The following is a 17,368-nucleotide window of genomic DNA, read 5'->3' as shown; positions in this document are numbered from 1 at the left end:
GATGTCTACTGCCTTTGAGTTACTCCAGGGGGCTACTATATTTACTAAACTGGACCTTCGCAACGCATATCATCTGGTCCGCATCCGTACTGGTGATGAATGGAAGACTGCTTTTAATACACCCACTGGCCATTATGAGTATCAAGTTATGCCTTTTGGTTTGGTAAATGCTCCTGCGGTATTTCAGACATTGATTAATGATGTGCTAAGAGACATGCTAAACAGATTTGTATTTGTATACTTGGATGACATTCTTATCTTTTCCAAGAACCCACAGGAACACGTGCAGCATGTTCGCCTGGTCCTTCAGCAACTCCTGAGAAACCATCTCTTTGTCAAACTGGAGAAGAGTGAGTTTCATGTTCAAAAGGTTTCCTTTTTGGGTTTCATTGTGTCTAAAGGTCATATCCAGATGGACCCTGCAAAGACCCAAGCAGTTAGAGATTGGCCTCAGCCCACCTCCGCCAAGCAGGTACAACGTTTTCTTGGCTTTTCCAATTTCTATCGAAAGTTCATTCGAAATTTCAGTGCAATTGCTGCTCCACTTACGGCTCTAACTAGGAAGAGTGTTAAGGGTTTTCAGTGGACAGATGAGGCTGAAAAGGCTTTCTGCAAACTTAAAGACCGATTCACCTCAGCACCCATACTTACCATTCCAGACCCTGAGTTACCCTTCATAGTGGAGGTGGACGCTTCAGAGATAGGAGTAGGAGCTGTACTTTCCCAGCGAGCCATAAAAGACAACAGGTTACATCCATGTGCTTTCTTTTCACACAAGCTCTCATCTGCGGAAAGAAATTATGATATTGGTAACAGGGAGTTGTTAGCTGTCAAACTAGCACTGGAGGAATGGAGGCACTGGTTGGAGGGAGCCAAACACTGCTTTGTAGTATGGACCGATCACAAGAATCTAGCCTATATCCAAGAAGCCAAGAGACTTAACTCTCGCCAGGCCCGATGGGCTTTATTCTTTAACCGCTTTGATTTTGTTCTCTCCTATCGACCAGGATCAAAGAATCAAAAGCCTGATGCTCTTTCCAGGCAGTTTGACCCACCCAACATGACCTCAAGCCCTGTAAAGATCATTCCCCCCTCCAAGATTGTGGCACCAGTCAGATGGGGAATAGAGTCCATCGTCAGAGAGGCACAGCAGCAGGAGGCTGACCCAGGTAATGGACCTCCAGGCCGTCTATTTGTACCTAAAGCAGTGCGGTCTGATGTTTTGCAGTGGGGACACTCCTCATCAATTACATGCCACCCAGGATCTAGTAGGACCCTAGAGTTCATTGGCAGACGTTTCTGGTGGCCTAGGATGGCTGAAGACATCAGAGCCTATGTGGCTGCCTGCTCAATTTGTGCTCAGCATAAGGATTCCAGATCCCGCCCACAAGGTCTCCTGCTACCCCTCCCTGTTCCTGCTCGGCCATGGTCACATATTTCTATGGACTTTGTAACTGGCCTACCACCTTCACAAGGTAACAAAGTGATCCTGGTAGTGGTGGATAGATTTTCAAAGGCTTGCCACCTTGTACCACTCCCAAAACTTCCTTCAGCTCCACAAACTGCTGAGATTGTTTTGCAGCATGTGTTTAGGTTGCATGGTTTTCCCCAAGATGTTGTATCAGACCGTGGTCCCCAGTTTGCTTCCAGGTTCTGGAAGGCCTTCTGCCAGCTGATTGGAGCTACAGCCAGTCTGTCATCAGGGTTTCATCCCCAGTCTAATGGACAGACTGAACGAACTAATCAACAAATTGAGACAACTTTGAGATGCCTGGTCTCATCCAACCCAACGTCCTGGAGTAAACACCTAATTTGGGCGGAATTCGCACACAATACTCTTCGCCATTCCTCAACGGGTATGTCACCTTTTGAGTGTCAATATGGGTATCAACCTCCTCTGTTTTCTGAGCAGGAGTCTGAGGTTGGAGTCCCAGCTGCCCAACATCTGGTTCAACGCTGTCGCAGGGTATGGAGGAGGGCCCGGGCTGCGCTTCTTAAGACTTCACGGCTACAACAGCAACGGGCCAACCGTCGGCGCAGACCAGCACCAATTCTGCGTCCAGGGCAGAAAGTCTGGCTTTCAAGCAAGGACCTTCCCCTCAAAGTGGAGTCAAAAAAATTGGCTCCAAGGTTCATAGGACCATTCAAGGTTATAAGGAAAGTAAATCCTGTTTCCTACCGTCTTCTGCTACCCAAGTCCTTACGTGTTCATCCCACCTTTCATGTTTCACGTTTAAAGCCTGTTAAATACAGCCCTCTGTTTCCTGCCACCAGGCCACCCCCAGCACCATGCATCATCGATGGCCAGCCGGCATACACTGTCCGGCGGCTACTGGACTCTCGGCTGGTTCGTGGAAGACGTCAATACCTTGTGGACTGGGAGGGATTTGGGCCAGAGGAGCGGTCTTGGGTCCCTGCTCGCCACATACTGGACAAGAGTCTTATTAAGGACTTCATTCGGCTCCACCCGACCCCAGCTGTTGGGAACGTCAGGAGCCGTTCCTAAAAGAGGGGGTTCTGTAATGTTCTGCCTGGTTTCACCACTGGATGGCGTACTTTCAACCCCAGATCACCTCTTTATTAGAGACTTGTAGCACACCTGTATTGATTCTTTGCTAATTGCACACCCTATTTAAATGCCTCACTGACTATTGTTCTTGTTCAGTCCTAAAGTCTTTTTGAGTTTGATGCTGCCAAGGATTTTTGGTTAGAGAATTAGCTGTCTTCTGTTGAGTGTTGCTTTGGATTTCTCTCTTGTCTGACATTTAAGGACGGAGTTTTTGTTTTGTTTTGAGTAAAGATCTTTAGGAGTCAGACTCTGAGCCTCTTGGTTATTTCCTCTGCATTTGGGATACCTGCTTCAGTGGAGTAGTGGTTAGTGCCAAGGTTATACACAATACATACCTGAGTTCGATCCCCATCTGGATCATAACAGTGAAACAGATTTGGAAAATTTTTTATAAAGCAGAGGTGGACCTCTTCACCTCCCATCAGAAAAACAGTGCAATGTCCCCCCCCTAAATCTCTCTGAGTCACCCAGCCCCCCCCCGGTCTGGATGCGATGACGCACACATGGCCCAAAATGTGCCTTTATGCGTTTTACTCCAGTCTCTCTGCTCCTGGGAGTCCTAACCAGAGTTCGCCAACAAAAGTCTTGCCTCGTGCTGATAGCACCACGTTGGCCAAACAGAGTATGGTTCTCGGGGATAATATATCTCCTCGATGGCTCGACATGGCGATTCTGGAGAGGAGGGACCTTCTGTCTCAGGCAAGGGGCAAGATATTCCATCCCAGGCCCGACCTGTGGAATTCTCATGTTTGGCCCCTGAAGGGTACCAACTGAGGAACACAGGGCTTTTGCCGGATGTTAATAATACCATTCTTAGTGCTAGGGCTTCCTCCAACAGACAGAGTTCTCGAGGGTCTGGTTGAAACCCCCTTTGAAACGTTAGAATCAGCGTCTGAAAAGACTTCTGACTCTAAAATGTTTTTTCTCTTGGCAATAAGGGTTGCCCCTTACAACAGGTTTGTGATGTGGCAGGTTGGTCCTCTCCGCACACATTCATAAGATTTTATAGTTTGGATGTCCATGCTACTCAGGCCTCTCGTGTCCTTGAGTCAACTTCACAAGCTAATGTCTGAGGCCTTCTTGTGGTTTTTATAGCACACCTGCACAACCTTAGAGGTCCAGACATTTTTTAAGCACGGCAGCGTGGGTATTCCCGTTCCCAATGCGCTAAGCAGCGCAGCATCGACTGAAGTTTTCGAAAGGGAACGTTCCCGGTTACTTAGCTGTAACCTTGTTCCCTGAGAAAAGCGGAACGAGATGCTGCGCTGCATTGCCATGCTCGATTATGTCAAAGGACTGCTCTTCAGACAAAATATCCTGTTGATGCACCTGTGGCGTATCCATTTATAGCCCCATGTTGCGGGCGCGCACTCCGATGACGTCATCAACCGAGGCTATAATCACCAGCGGGTCAATTCTATCGACGTGTTTCACACATTATTCACAGCTGGTCACGAATAAGACGTTTCCAAAATGCGCTGAGCAGCGCAGCATCTCGTTCCGCTTTCTCAGGGAACAAGGTTACAGCTAAGTAACTGGGAACGTTTTTCCTAAAAAATCATTTCATTTGTGTCTTTGTTCTATATATTCATTTCCACTGTTGCTTGTAATTTGTTTATTTGTTCTTATTTGCAGACTGTTAACGTGTCTTTAATAATGTTTGAACTTTATATTTGTTAGGCTTATAGTTTTTCCTGTGGTATCAAAATTGGAATAGAGAATAAGATTTTGGTGTTATATAAACTATTTATTAGAATAAAAAGATAACATGGGTCAAAAATAGTGATAACAGCAACTAGTTTATTTTTTTTGTGTAAGTGCCAGTGAAAATATCGGCAACGCAAGTAAAAATTTTAACAACTGGCACGACTGGACCAGTAGAAAATATCTCTGTATCTGGTAAGAATGTACACTGTTCACAAACTAACAGTAACAACACTACAATACAAATAAAATAAAAACCAAACAGAGACTATGAAATGCACGTAGTAGATATTGTGAAGTATTCATAAGGTTGTACAGTAATGATTACTGTGAACATTATTTCCTGTTGTGACTGTAACAGGAGATCAGATATTTCTCCCACTGTAAGGACTGCTGTCTTCTTTGTTCTGGGATGCCACCTGAGAAGTCACATCATACATTACTATGAAGAATTACTGTCCATCGTGTTATTATCCACAGTACATGTCATATAACACTTAAAAAGGAGACACTCACTTCTCTTCAGGCCCCTGGGTTTGTTACATTCATGAATGGCAAATCTATTATGAGCAAGTCTGACAGACAGAGAGTCTCCTCTCCTGAGAGAATCAAACACAAAGCACAGATATTAGAAATTACTATTGATTATAAACTACTGAGAGGAGTTTGAATCTAGGTAAATGCACATCAGAGTCAAGTCTAAAGAGAAAAACCGAATTTGACCATGACTTGTAAGAGTCAAAATCATCATAACAATGCTTTAAAGTTATATTATACAGACAAAACTGTCTTGAATGTCAGTAACAGTTGTCTGGATTAATAATAATAAACTGTTTTATAAAGTGCCTTTAAAAGCTATATACAATAAAAAGAAAGAAAGAAAAATCAAAAAGCAAATATCTGCAAAAGTCTGAACCTCCCTTAGTTCGAGAGAAAGAGAATTCCAAAGGACAGGAGCATAAGAAGAGAAAGCCCTAACACACCATAGATCTCAGACCTGTTTGAGGAACAACTAGCAAGTTTGACTGAGAGGAGCACAATCTACGATTCTGTAAGTTGATGTGGTGCCTGGCCAAACAATGCTTCAAAAGTAAGCATCATAATTTTTAAAATCAACTCTAAACGGGATTGGGAGTCAATGCAAGGATTCTAACACTGGAGTGATGTGACAATCCTGGTCCCGTTAAAAATCCTGGTGGCTGAGTTTGCACATATTGTGCATAATTTAAGTGTAGATTTTGAAACTCTGGCTAAAAGGGCATTATAGTAGTCTTACCCTGAGACGACAAAATAAATAATCAGCATTTCTGTGACAGTAAAATTTAGCATTTAGCAATAGGACAATCTTGCTAAATTTTTGAGGTGGAGTACTCCATGCATCCATGGTTTAATTACAGTAATACAGTCAGAAAAATAAGCAACGTCAAGGTGCTCATGAGGTTTTGAATGTATATAAATCTGCGTATCATCGACATAAAAATGATAATGAAGGCTCAGGGATCTCAAAAGATGGCCTAAAAGTGACACATAAATGTTAAAAAGTAAAGGGCCTAAAACTGACCCCTGAGGAACACCAGTGGAATCGGAGCTAATCTCTGACATATAACCACCCACAGAAACAAAACTGTGATCAACAGTATCAAAAGAGGCTCTTGGATGAAGAAGAATAGATGTTGCAACAGTGTCAGAAGCCATCAACAAATCATTTGTACACAATACTGTGAATTTGATGAAAACGCAGCTGAAGAGGTTCAAAAAGGTTATTAAATTGTCATGAAACCTCGCTCTGTGTTTAGTGTCCCGCCAGCAGCAGCAGCGCAGCGGGAAGAGTGATAGAAGAGAGGAGGACGGGGTTAAAACCTTCCACTCTGGAGCCTATTCTTTTTCTCCACGATGCTCTGTAAGAGACTTTTCTAACGTTTCATTTGACTGGACTTTATTTTCGTTTAACTGTTGGAAACTAATGGAAAAAAGAATGGACATGCTCTGTGGTGCATTTTTGAGGTAATATAACCTGCAAGTTTGTTTTTAATTAATTTAATTTGTTTAGATTCATTTATCATATCTCATTTAGTTTGCGAGCGCTATTGCGAGCCTGCCTCATATTTCAATTTTTTATTTTATTTTACTCACTGTGGTTTAATAAATAAACATTTATTAAACTAGCTGTCTGTGTGATATGCTTGAAGTGTTTTATATATGGATATTATTGTAGTCAAGTAAAGTATTAGCATTAATTTGAGATGCTTAATTGATTAAATATGTTTTAGGCTACTCGCTGTCGGCTCCGCTGATTAACGTTAATCGTCATTAAAAAAAAAATTAAATTAATTTGATAAAGAAATGAAATGAAACATAACACAAAACTGACCAATTTTTTAATTGTTGCAAATAGGGCAGGCTTCCGCTGTGTAATAAAATAAATAAATAAATAAAAACACGGGCTCGTGTCGGACTCAGGCTGATAATTCTGATGAGCTGACGGACACGGGTCAGGCCAGGTTCCTGAGTGTCTCGGGCCAGGGCCGGGGCCCAGATTTGAGGCCCGTGCAGGGCTCTACCCACAATCTAAAAAAAACTCTCCGAAACTTGTACGAATCCGGAAGTAAGATTTTTGCCACAGAAATACTGTCATACATTCAAAAACTTTGTCCATGCTTCGCATGAGAATCCAATTCTTTATTAGTGTAAACAACTCTGAATGCATGAGACGCGTTCTACCCCACCACCCCCTTTAAAATTATCAAGTTTTCTCTAATAGTTTAAATTATTGGATGCTAACATTGTCTATGATGTGCAACACAAACACCTCTGCTAAAATGCGCTTATGTAATTTTGCCAAAAACTGAAAATTTGAGATAGGATGAAAGTTATTTGAAGTGGCCTGGTGCAGCATTTCTTTTTTTAGGTACAAGGGGAACAGCAGAAGTCTTTAATGCTGTTGGAAAAACCCCAGTCTGTAAGGAAGTGTCAGCTACCAATTTAACAAAAATAAATAAATAAATAAATAAATATATTAAGTGAAATACCTCATAGCACCAATCTTTCCCTTCTCCATGAAGAGCTCCACCAAAACTTCTCCTTCTTCTGGGTAGAGTCTGGCATAAAGAGTCTTGTTCTGCACTTTACTCTTGAACCAGCTGATTGCTTCAAAAGACCATGTTTCTCCATTCACTGGCCTCACCTATAACACACAAGTTAAAATACAACTTAATTCAATTTAATTAATCAATTAAAAATAAATAGATGAACCCTACAGTAATATTAATACAGTCACCCACATTCGCCAGTGAGACCTGCAGCGCTTGCACAGGTATGGATGTGGTTTCTCCAGACAATTCCTTAACCTCCCAAAGAGAGACCCAACCAACATCTCCATAATCAATCCTCCTGACCTCCACCTTAACGTCTCTGCAGTCTCTGCTGCTGGGCCCTAAAATAATCATTATCAATATTTCATCACTGACATGAAAAGTGTTACATAGAATAAAATCCTTGAATCTTAACAGTTTGAAATGCCATGAGGGTGATGATAATGACACTGATTTCTAGGTGAACTGCTGATTTAAAATGGCTCTCTCTCACCTCGACTCATCTGACGGACTCTGATGATCTGGCCACGACACCACATCTCTTGCTTGAGAAACCAAACCATGACATAAACTCCAATGTCTGGGATGCGGTTCATCTCTGCAAAAGATCTACTGCTGTTCCTCCTGCGTAATCATAATGAAAACAGAAAGACATACATCCGCACTAGAACTGTACAGACACAGCAACAAACAATAAAGACATGCCATACTACTTCACCTAAGAAAATGAGTATTTGCTGGAAAAGTAACTCATTCTCAAGCCATCAAAGATGCAGATTAGTTTCTTTTTTTTTAGTATAAAGTCACTTGCTCGCCATGAGAGAAATATTTTGGCCAAAAGTGACACTTTGAAGCTAAAAAACGTCTTAATGCTGGATGTGTTTCATCTTTTGTCTTCTCCAGATGTTCACTGATGGACTGGGGTGCTGTGGATTATTGTGGTGTTTTATCAGCTGTTTAGACTCTCATTCTGACGGCACCCATTCACGAGATACTGATGCAATGCTACATTTCTACAAATCTGATGAAGAAACAAATACATTTTAATCTTGGATGGACTGAAGAGTGAGGACTTTTTCAGCAAAGTTTAATTTTCGAGGGAATTATTCCTTTCACTACTTACGGCATGATTTCAGACAGTTCACGGAGATTGGTGTCCTCGTGTTGAATGAAGAACTTGTTTGGATGAACAACATGGCTGATAACAACTGGCATCTCCTCAAACCTGCGACTCTGAAACTCTGGGATTCTGACATGTTCAGCGTGGTCATCTTCAGCGTGGTCAGTCAGTGTGTCCGGGCTTTGACCGTCCTTCAGACGCCACGATTCTTCTGCTGAGGGACACACGCTTCGCCTGGACAGATCAGGAGCTTTACAGTCAGCTTGGAGATTAAAATCTGTCATTTTATTTGGGAACGGCTCTGGCAAGGACCCACAGAAATCCCCAATGTCCCACAGTTCACCGCTTGTGGCGATCATCCAGTGGTAGGAAACCTCAGCGCTGCTTTCTTTCACTGCAAACACGTGTTCAGAAACTTTCCTCTTAGAGAAGATCTGATTCTCCACATCCTTCTTGGCGACGGTCAAAGCGATGACCCTCTGATCCACACACGCTGTTGTCTGCTGCATCAGTCTAAATGAAGCCTCCGTCACGTGTGGCCTGTATTTGACTTCAGCAGCTGATAACAGTAGTTCAGACGCTAGATTTGATTTGCTGCTTGATTTCAGAAAGTCAATGAGCTGAGAGCATGACAACTTCTGACGGGGGATTTCGTCACTTCCCACACTTTGCTGAATTAGGTGTTCTGGATTAGGATGGATCTCGTTTGGGTCGAAGAGCTGATTTTGACGGCCTCTCGCGGGTGATCTCTGATTCATGTTGATCCTCTGGTCTCCAAACACTTCAGATCAAAAACATTCAACGTGTGTCATAAAAGTGCTGTTGCAGGTATTTTTACGCTCATTTCAGATAAAAGTACTTTATTTGATGGAGGTTTAATGCTTGTTTTACCATTTGAACAATTATTTAAACATTAATTAAAAACACTGTAAACCACAGACGAGGACAAGAAATTTACCAAGGATATGAATTAATTAAATGCTCCAGATAATTGAATGTTATAACAAAAAAAGGCAGCAGAATTCACTCTAAAAGACAAATGCAGCTGATTCATTAAATCATCTGATTAATCTTTGTGTGTTGTGCAAGTTAGAAACAACCCTATATTTTAGTGTGTTTGCTCACCTGCAATATAGGACGTTTCCTTTCAGATGTCAAATAGACGGTTATGCTTTAGAGATCTTAAAGATGTCTGTCAGAGGTTTATACTCAGCAAAAGCTTTCCAGATGAAGTGATCTTTAACAGAGCTCCTGCAGATGTACATGTGCTATCTGGGAAGAGAATGTCTTCGAAGCTCTCAATGTCTCACAGGAAGATGATGTGAAGCAGTCGATTACAGTTACCTTTGCTTTGGTAAAATGACAGCTGTAGAATCTGTGCTGGACAGACGAAGTTCAGAAAAAGCCTTTTCATGCATAAAAAATAAAGAAGAAAGAAAAAAAAAGTGCATTTCTGACGCTGCCATAAACCATTACATAAAAGCATATATATATATATATATACACAACAAACACATTAAATAGATTGCATTTATTAAATCAATAAAATATCCACAATTAGCGTATGTTCATTGAAAACGGCATCGTCCTATATTTATACGAGTTATTTTAACTGGCAAATGCTTCTTGTACATATTAAAATGTTAAAATGCTCAGTGCTTTACCTTCTCGGTGAGTGTCTTGTTTCTCTGGCTGAATTAGTTTTGTGGATCTTCACTGTTTAGAGTTGCTGTGAATAAGAAACGCGTTTTCTCGGGAGGATGTTCATCTTTTTGGATTAGTCGATGTATTTGACGAAACTCGCTAATGTTGAGATGATTAGAGCTACCTCGTGTGCACGAAGCAGTTCATTAAATCCAGAAAGATCTGATGAATCTCTGCTGTTGGTCTTAAGCAGCGCAGTTTAGTAGTGATGTGTCGTTCGTGCCGTGAACCGAGTCTTTAACCGGAGCCTTCGATTTTAACCTGTGATTTTAGCTCAACTTAGCAATTGTGAATGGTTTGTGTTTGTTTGCAAGGACGTTTTTTGTTTTGTTTCAGAAACATAAAAGCCTGATGTTTCTGAATGCCAACCTGCACTAAAGACTATGTCTTTTGCCTTTATTTATTTAATTTGTTTGATATGATTGCTGCTATTATGAAAACACTGAATAAAAAAAATGCTTACCAACACAAAAAACATTCACAATAACTAAATTGGGCTCAAATATAGAAGACTCCGAATGATTCTATGAAGATTCGTTTGGGAGCCGAGCCAAAAGAGCCGAATCTTTGAGAGAGTCGGACTTCCCCTCACTACAGTTTAGCCAAAGTCGAAGCTCGCTCGCTCGCGCCACCCGCTGGAGCAGACATGCAACAGTTACAGCTAAATATCTGCACAAGAAAGGCAGGCGAGAATTTTGACATTTTCAGAAACATGTAAAATTAAATAATATTTTTAATAAAGAATGATGGCATTTGCGAAATAATTAATTACTAAATGTTTGCAGTATTATTAAAAAATATCATGATTTCTAATCGCATCCTCGTCAGCTAGAAGCATTATAGAAGATTATGCAACTATGAAAAACTAACTTCCGCTAACATCCATCCTGCAGAGTTCCAGCCCCAATCAAAGCTAATCAAGGAGTTCAGTGTAATGCTGGGTACACACTAAAAGATTGTAAAATTTTTATAAGATTTTCAAAATGTGAGAGACAACAAACATGATGGACATAAATCCTAGATTTAAATTTAGAAATTTTATTTATGATCAAGCCTTACACGTTGAGTGACTGAGCTGCACTACACGTGGGTCTGAAATGCTGGTTATTATTAAAGTTATTATAAAAACTGATTTAAGATCAGTTGCGCTTATATCAATTTTAATTAAAGCCCTGATCAAAACTACCAAGTTCATAAATGATGTCACTGATTTGGGGGAAAAGCACACAAAATGACTTATTGTCAATATAAAAATTGATTGTGGCTGGATATTTTTTTGTAAACTTTTATCACGGTCTTGGGCATGTCAAAGATTAGTAACAACATTGGCTTCGATGCATTGTTTGTTTTTGCCCCATTGACTTCCATTATAACTACATTTTTTGATTGCAAAGCCATGACACCATATAATCATGCATTCTTGATTGTTTGTGGTTTTCCCTTTTGGGAAGAGTTGATCACTAGGTGGCACCGTTTACCATTTAGATAGGCCTGTGCATAAAAAAAGCGTAGTTTCTGGCTTGTATATGGAGCATAACAGCAAATTATAGTGTGTGTGTGTGTGTGTGTGAGAGAGAGAGAGAGAGAAAGAGAGAGTGAGAGAGAGTGAGAGAGAGAGAGAGAGAGAGAGAGAGAGTGAGAGTTACGCACTTATCTTGATGTATTTGAGAAAATCTAAAAAAATCCACTTGTTTTTGTTTGGTTTTGACTTGTTTTTAAAAATTTAAATCTAACTAATCTTTGACATGCCCAAGACAAACACAAAAAAAAAACAGACAAACAAACAACAAAAAAGTAATTTTGTTAATTTTTCCCCCCACATCAGTGACATCATTTATGAACTTGGTAATTAAAGATATACTCGTTTTGATCAGCATTGAGGTTGATTAATATATTTATGCAAAAAAAGTAAAAAATAAGAAAAGTAAGAAATATATTTATCTGATAAATCTTTACAGCAGTTTAATTTAGTGGATGTTTTCATTCACAAACATAACTAAAAGGTGATGTGTATTGTTTAGTTTTTGAAAATTTTCTAAGCATTTTCCCAAAATCAGAACAAGATTTGTCACCAAAACTTATTCCGTTTGAAAGCTGTGGCAAAAACAAGACTCAACTTTACCCCCTAGTGGACGAAAACGTCCCCAACACAGCACAAGGGTAAACACTATCCAACCCCATGTTATAATTAATAGGCTTTTAGAACAGTTTACATTGAGTAACAATATTGTGGGCAGGATTCTTGATTTCTTAACTAATAGGACACAGAGAGTAAGGGTAAATGGAACCTGTCTGACCAAGTTTGTTCCTTTACGGGCTCCCCACAAGGGACATTTCGTACATAATGGTAATTCAAAGTGCTTTACCTAAATAATCATGAAGTAAAATAATTACAAAAATAAAACAAGCAATTTAAAAACTTTGAGAATGATAAAAAAAAAGTAAAATGATTTGACATAAAATACATCAAAATGGGTGAGGCTAGCCCCTAAAAAGTTGTTCCGATTCCGAAACCATATCGGTGAGTACTGGAGTCAGTATCCTGAATCTCCATGGTGGTACACCTATAATAAGTGTTTATTTTCGGACTATTTTAGTCCAGCGTGTCGCCGCCGCTGTGGAGGAGCACAGGACCTGGGTGACTCGTCCATAGTCAAGACGCATGCAGTTCTGTTTATTAACTGCTAGAGCGTGAAAAAAACCAAAAAAAAAAACAGAAGCGCAACAAATAAACTGCGTACCTGTGTAGTGCGTACGTGTGTCTCTGTAGTTAAAGTTTATCTTTAATTTGTTACTCATTTTAACGATCAGGGGCCTGTACCATGATGGAGTTACAGGATTAGTTTTGAGTTGACAAATCCAAACCTCTCCAATCCGGCTCTGTTAGTACCATGATGCTGATCATCAACTTTCTTTGTCAACTCAGGCTTTGATCCTGAGTTTGTGGAGCGCGTGCACATGAATGTGTGACATCACTGGTGAACAGCCAATCACGAGCCTTGCAACACAAAGCAAGTTTGATTTACTTCTCACGAGAGACCCAGCGAGATTCAAATATAAAGGTTAAATGTTTTGCCTAAGGTTAAAGCTGCGGTAGGTAACTTTTGACGCTCTAGCGGTTAATAAAGAGAACTGCTTGCGTCTTGCGGAAGAACATTGTAGCCGGAGCTACTTCTCTCTGTTTATGTCTATGAAGAATCACAAAGGTACTGGGTTACTCCGCCGCGTTACTCCCGAAGCGATCTAAAATAGTCCGAATATAAACACTTATTATAGGTGCACACTAGTGATTCAGGACAAGCTAAAAACACGGTTTGGAAAATGGATTCATGGTGTACTCGCTTGTTATATACATTTTTCTACATTTTGAACACAAACAAGTTACGGACCGCAGCTCTGATTGGTTGTTTCTTACCGGGAGCGATGGAGTTTCTGCAAATGGCAATAGGACACTGGGAGGAGCCAGAGGAGCTTGATTTTTTCACTGATTATCTGTCTCATATTCTACTGTCAGGACATAATGACAGGTTTAACAAATATGTAAAAAATATATATTTACAAAAGTTACCTACTGCAGCTTTAAGAGATTGAAGAATATGACAAATTCAAAAGTCATATAAAAAATAAAGGAGGACAAATAAAATAAATAATCTTGCTCTCTCAGTGCAATGACAAGTAAAACATGTTAAGTTAGTTTATACATTTAAAAATATATAGAGACTCGAACATGTAAGGTCAGATTTTTTAATTTTTTAAATAGTGCAATCTTTTGATACTATAATTTATTTATATTATATGATCTGTATACATTATTTATTTAAAATAAATGATTTAAAATAACTGTTCAACTAAAATTGCTTGTGTGTAAAAGATAATAATAATAATGATAATATGAATCACTATAATTATAGAAATCATAAAATGACTCAGTAATTATCATTAAAGACATTTTTGTTATTTTTGCATTAGTGACGATTAATTTGGAGCAAGATAAACTGGGGGAGTGACTTTGTGTCAGACATGTGTCACTTCTCTCACATCTGATTGGTCCAGCTTCAGTTTGAGATCTCTAACCCAGAACATAACCCGCCCCAGGAGCAGGTTAGCCGTGGAGTGTAAGTTACTATGGCAATGAATGCTGCTAAAAGCCAAGCCACTTACATGGTACCTAAAACCCAGGGTTGGTGCAAACTAACCTGAAACTTACCTGGCTAGCCAGCTAATCCAGCTTCATGGTACAGGCCCCGGGAGTCATGTAAACATGACGTCACGTGCATCTTTTCTGGTCAGTCGTCATGGAAACATTAAGCCCTGGCGTTTGGAGTGAAAACAAACGACGTATCACTCAAAACACTCACTGTGGCTTTTTTTTATGAATTGTTATTAATTCCTAGATTTATATCTGTTATTTTTCAGTTGTGGCTGACTATCAAACTAGACAATAAAAGAAAGTTTCATGTTTTTCTTTTGCTGTATTAATTCATTCATCACACACAAGATTTAACCTGAACCAGGCTTAACTCCTGAACTCCTAGCATTACTCTCTCTCTCTCTCTCTGTGTGTGTGTGTGTGTGTGTGTGTGTGTCTGTGGCCTGGCAGTGAGCAATGGACATACGACAATTATTTAAAAGAAAAAAGACAGATTCAGGTGAGAGACTATGGACTAGGTCCATAATGACCTCTGTCCTGTTTTTGTTTTTTTTTTTCCTTCTGAAAAGTGTTAAGCTAGAGTAACAGGTAATGCAAACCAGCTGTAGTTGTATCAAATTACTTATCTAGGCAATGGTCCCCTGCTTTTATTTTATTTATATTTATTTCAAACTCACAAGCTTCTCTTGTGAAATGAATTTGTCATTTAAAAAGTTTCTAAGCCCAATAATAATAATAATAAAGACATTTAAAATGACACGCCTCTGTGTGCCTTTTGATCATATCCTTAGAATCTGTAAATGGTCTCATGGTCTCATTTTTGTGACATGACAAACTGACCTCAACTCTCCTGCCTACAATATATTTGTGTATGATTGTCAGTGCCAAGGGAAAGAGAGGGAGATGGTGAAGGAGAAAGGGAAAGGGAAAGGGGAGCATGCAGGAAGAACCATGTGAGGAAACAACACTAATAAATTGACATATAGTGAATAGTGGCAAGCAAAACAGTAACCACTCCTGTTTATGTGTGTGTACTCCTATACAAACTTATTGGCATTAAGTAGCCTATATTACATTTTTTTTGTAACATTATTTTACACCACATTTTTTTTATAATAAAGGAGGAGGAAAACAACAGGGAGAGTCCATAAGGGATGAGAGGGAATTGACTAGTGAAAGAAATGAAGAGACAGAGGGAGTGCAACACAGAGAGCACCAAGCCAAAGCAGCAGAGACAGAAGAGAGCTGTTCAGACACTGCTCCTAAACAGTTAAAGCTGTCTCAATACCCTCATACTCAGTTTGGCACACAAAAAAGAGCCTTTCAAGAACAGTGCTCAAAAGTTTCAGATGGCTGGAATACTCAGCTACACAAAATGCTGCTTTCTGCTTTCCTTGTAGGGTATTTGGCAAAAAAGTCAGAAAGGATGCACTTGTTAATGATGGAGTTAATAACTGGCTAAAGGCACTTAGCAAGTTTCAAAAACATGAAACAACACTGTCACATAAGGACAGTGTGGTTTGTTGGAACAGCTACAGAGCAAGTCTGTCAAAAGGGAAGGTTAGAGCAGATAGAGGCAGCAAGTACCACTGAAATTAGTGAAAGAAGGCAGTACCTAGAGCGTATTATAGCATTCAGAGGTCATGATGAAACGGATGAGAGTCACAACAAAGGCAATTTCCTAGAGTGCATGTCACTTTTGACCAAATTTGACCCCTTCTTGCAAAGATACACAGCCCCTTCAAACAGCACGTACCTCTCATCTGATAGCCAACATGAGATGATAGATGGCTATGAGGCTGATGAGGCCAGGGATGGAAAGACAGAAGAGTTGGCACTCTGTGTTAGATACGTGTCTGTTGAGGATGCCGTCAAAGAAAGGTTCCTTGACCTTACAGAGGGGTCACAGTTTGATGCTACTTCGATAACAGCTGCAATTGAAAATCAGTTGGTAAAGAAGGGAATTGATCAATTGAAATGTGTGGCACAGACCTACGATGGGGCAGCTGTCATGAGTGGGGATGTTGGGGGTGTACAAGCCCATTTTTTAAAAAAAGCACCCTGAGGCAATTTATGTGCATTGCTATGCACATGAGTTAAATCTTGTTTTATGTCACACATGCAAAGCTGTCTCTGAAGCCACAGAGTTCTTCAACATGCTGGAAAGTCTCCATTCTTTCTTTAGTGCCTCCCTTGTAAACCACCATAAGTTTGTGGACACTCAAAAGAAGTTAGGGTTGCAGCCAAGAGAACTTGTGCAGTAGTCAACTACACGCTGGGCATGCCAGCTTCATTCAGTGACTGCAGTGATTGATCATTTCCCTGCTATCATTGAGTGCCTCTCCACAATCAAGACACCTACAGCAGTTGGATTGAGGGCAAAACTCAGTAAATTCTCCTCAGTGTATTTGCTGATGGTTTTCCACACTCTCCTGTCTGTAACAGCAGGTTTACACAGATACCTACAGAAGGAGACCATTGACATTGCCCAAGCAGTGACATACAAACATGAGTGATACCACTGCTGCAGATCTGTACTCCAGAACAACAGCTATGTGTGAGGCAAACCAGATAGCAGTAGACTCATCCTCAGGACAGAGGCGTAAGACAAAGAGAATGGATGAATATGTTGTTGAGTCAGCTTGTGGGGCAGGCAGTGAAACCTGTGGCTCTTCAGAATCTGAAGATCTCAAGAGGAAACTTTTGTTTCCTTGTCTGGACCGAATGATCTGTGAACTTGAGAGGCGTTTTTCTGGTGTGAATGAGGATGTGCTCAATGGAATTCAGGCATGCAGTCCAACCTCAGGCCATTTCTTGTCTGAGCCTCATCTGACAGCACTGGCTCTGAATCACCATATTGAACTTAAGTCAGAGGAAGAGATAGTCGCAAAAAACTTTCTGAAGCGCAAGTGTGAGGCTGGTACAGTTCAGGACATGCTAGCAGTGTACAAACTGATAGATTCGAAAATGTTCTCTTCACTGAAAACTGTTATGCAGTTTGCCTTGACAATACCAGTTAGCAGCTGTAC

General features: G+C 40.3%; 1 protein-coding gene across 4 annotated transcripts in view; it reads right to left on the bottom strand.

The window, feature by feature from the left end:
- Window positions 1-4,349: 4,349 nt before the first annotated feature.
- The window catches only part of LOC128026879 (uncharacterized), a 120,648-nt gene continuing 107,629 nt past the window's right edge, over window positions 4,350-17,368 (bottom strand). Inside the window, exons 1-8 of one of the 4 annotated variants that reach the window (XM_052614136.1) lie at window positions 10,150-10,713; window positions 9,611-9,891; window positions 8,489-9,266; window positions 7,859-7,989; window positions 7,555-7,706; window positions 7,303-7,457; window positions 4,790-4,872; window positions 4,350-4,692 (exon numbers count right to left, since the gene is read on the bottom strand). In XM_052614136.1, the coding sequence (XP_052470096.1) occupies window positions 4,610-4,692; window positions 4,790-4,872; window positions 7,303-7,457; window positions 7,555-7,706; window positions 7,859-7,989; window positions 8,489-9,243 (1,359 nt within the window). In that variant the 5' untranslated portion in view covers window positions 9,244-9,266; window positions 9,611-9,891; window positions 10,150-10,713 and the 3' untranslated portion in view covers window positions 4,350-4,609. Of the gene's footprint in view, window positions 4,693-4,789; window positions 4,873-7,302; window positions 7,458-7,554; window positions 7,707-7,858; window positions 7,990-8,488; window positions 9,267-9,610; window positions 9,892-10,149; window positions 10,714-17,368 lie in introns of those variants that run through there. The other 3 variants (XM_052614139.1, XM_052614137.1, XM_052614138.1) reach the window with 3 other exon arrangements.

The sequence above is a fragment of the Carassius gibelio genome, chromosome A14 (genome assembly GCF_023724105.1).
Source record: "Carassius gibelio isolate Cgi1373 ecotype wild population from Czech Republic chromosome A14, carGib1.2-hapl.c, whole genome shotgun sequence".
NCBI classification, from domain to species: Eukaryota; Metazoa; Chordata; class Actinopteri; order Cypriniformes; family Cyprinidae; genus Carassius; species Carassius gibelio.
Note: the sequence above shows the minus strand (reverse complement) of the source record. Positions and strands in the feature narration are given on the sequence as shown.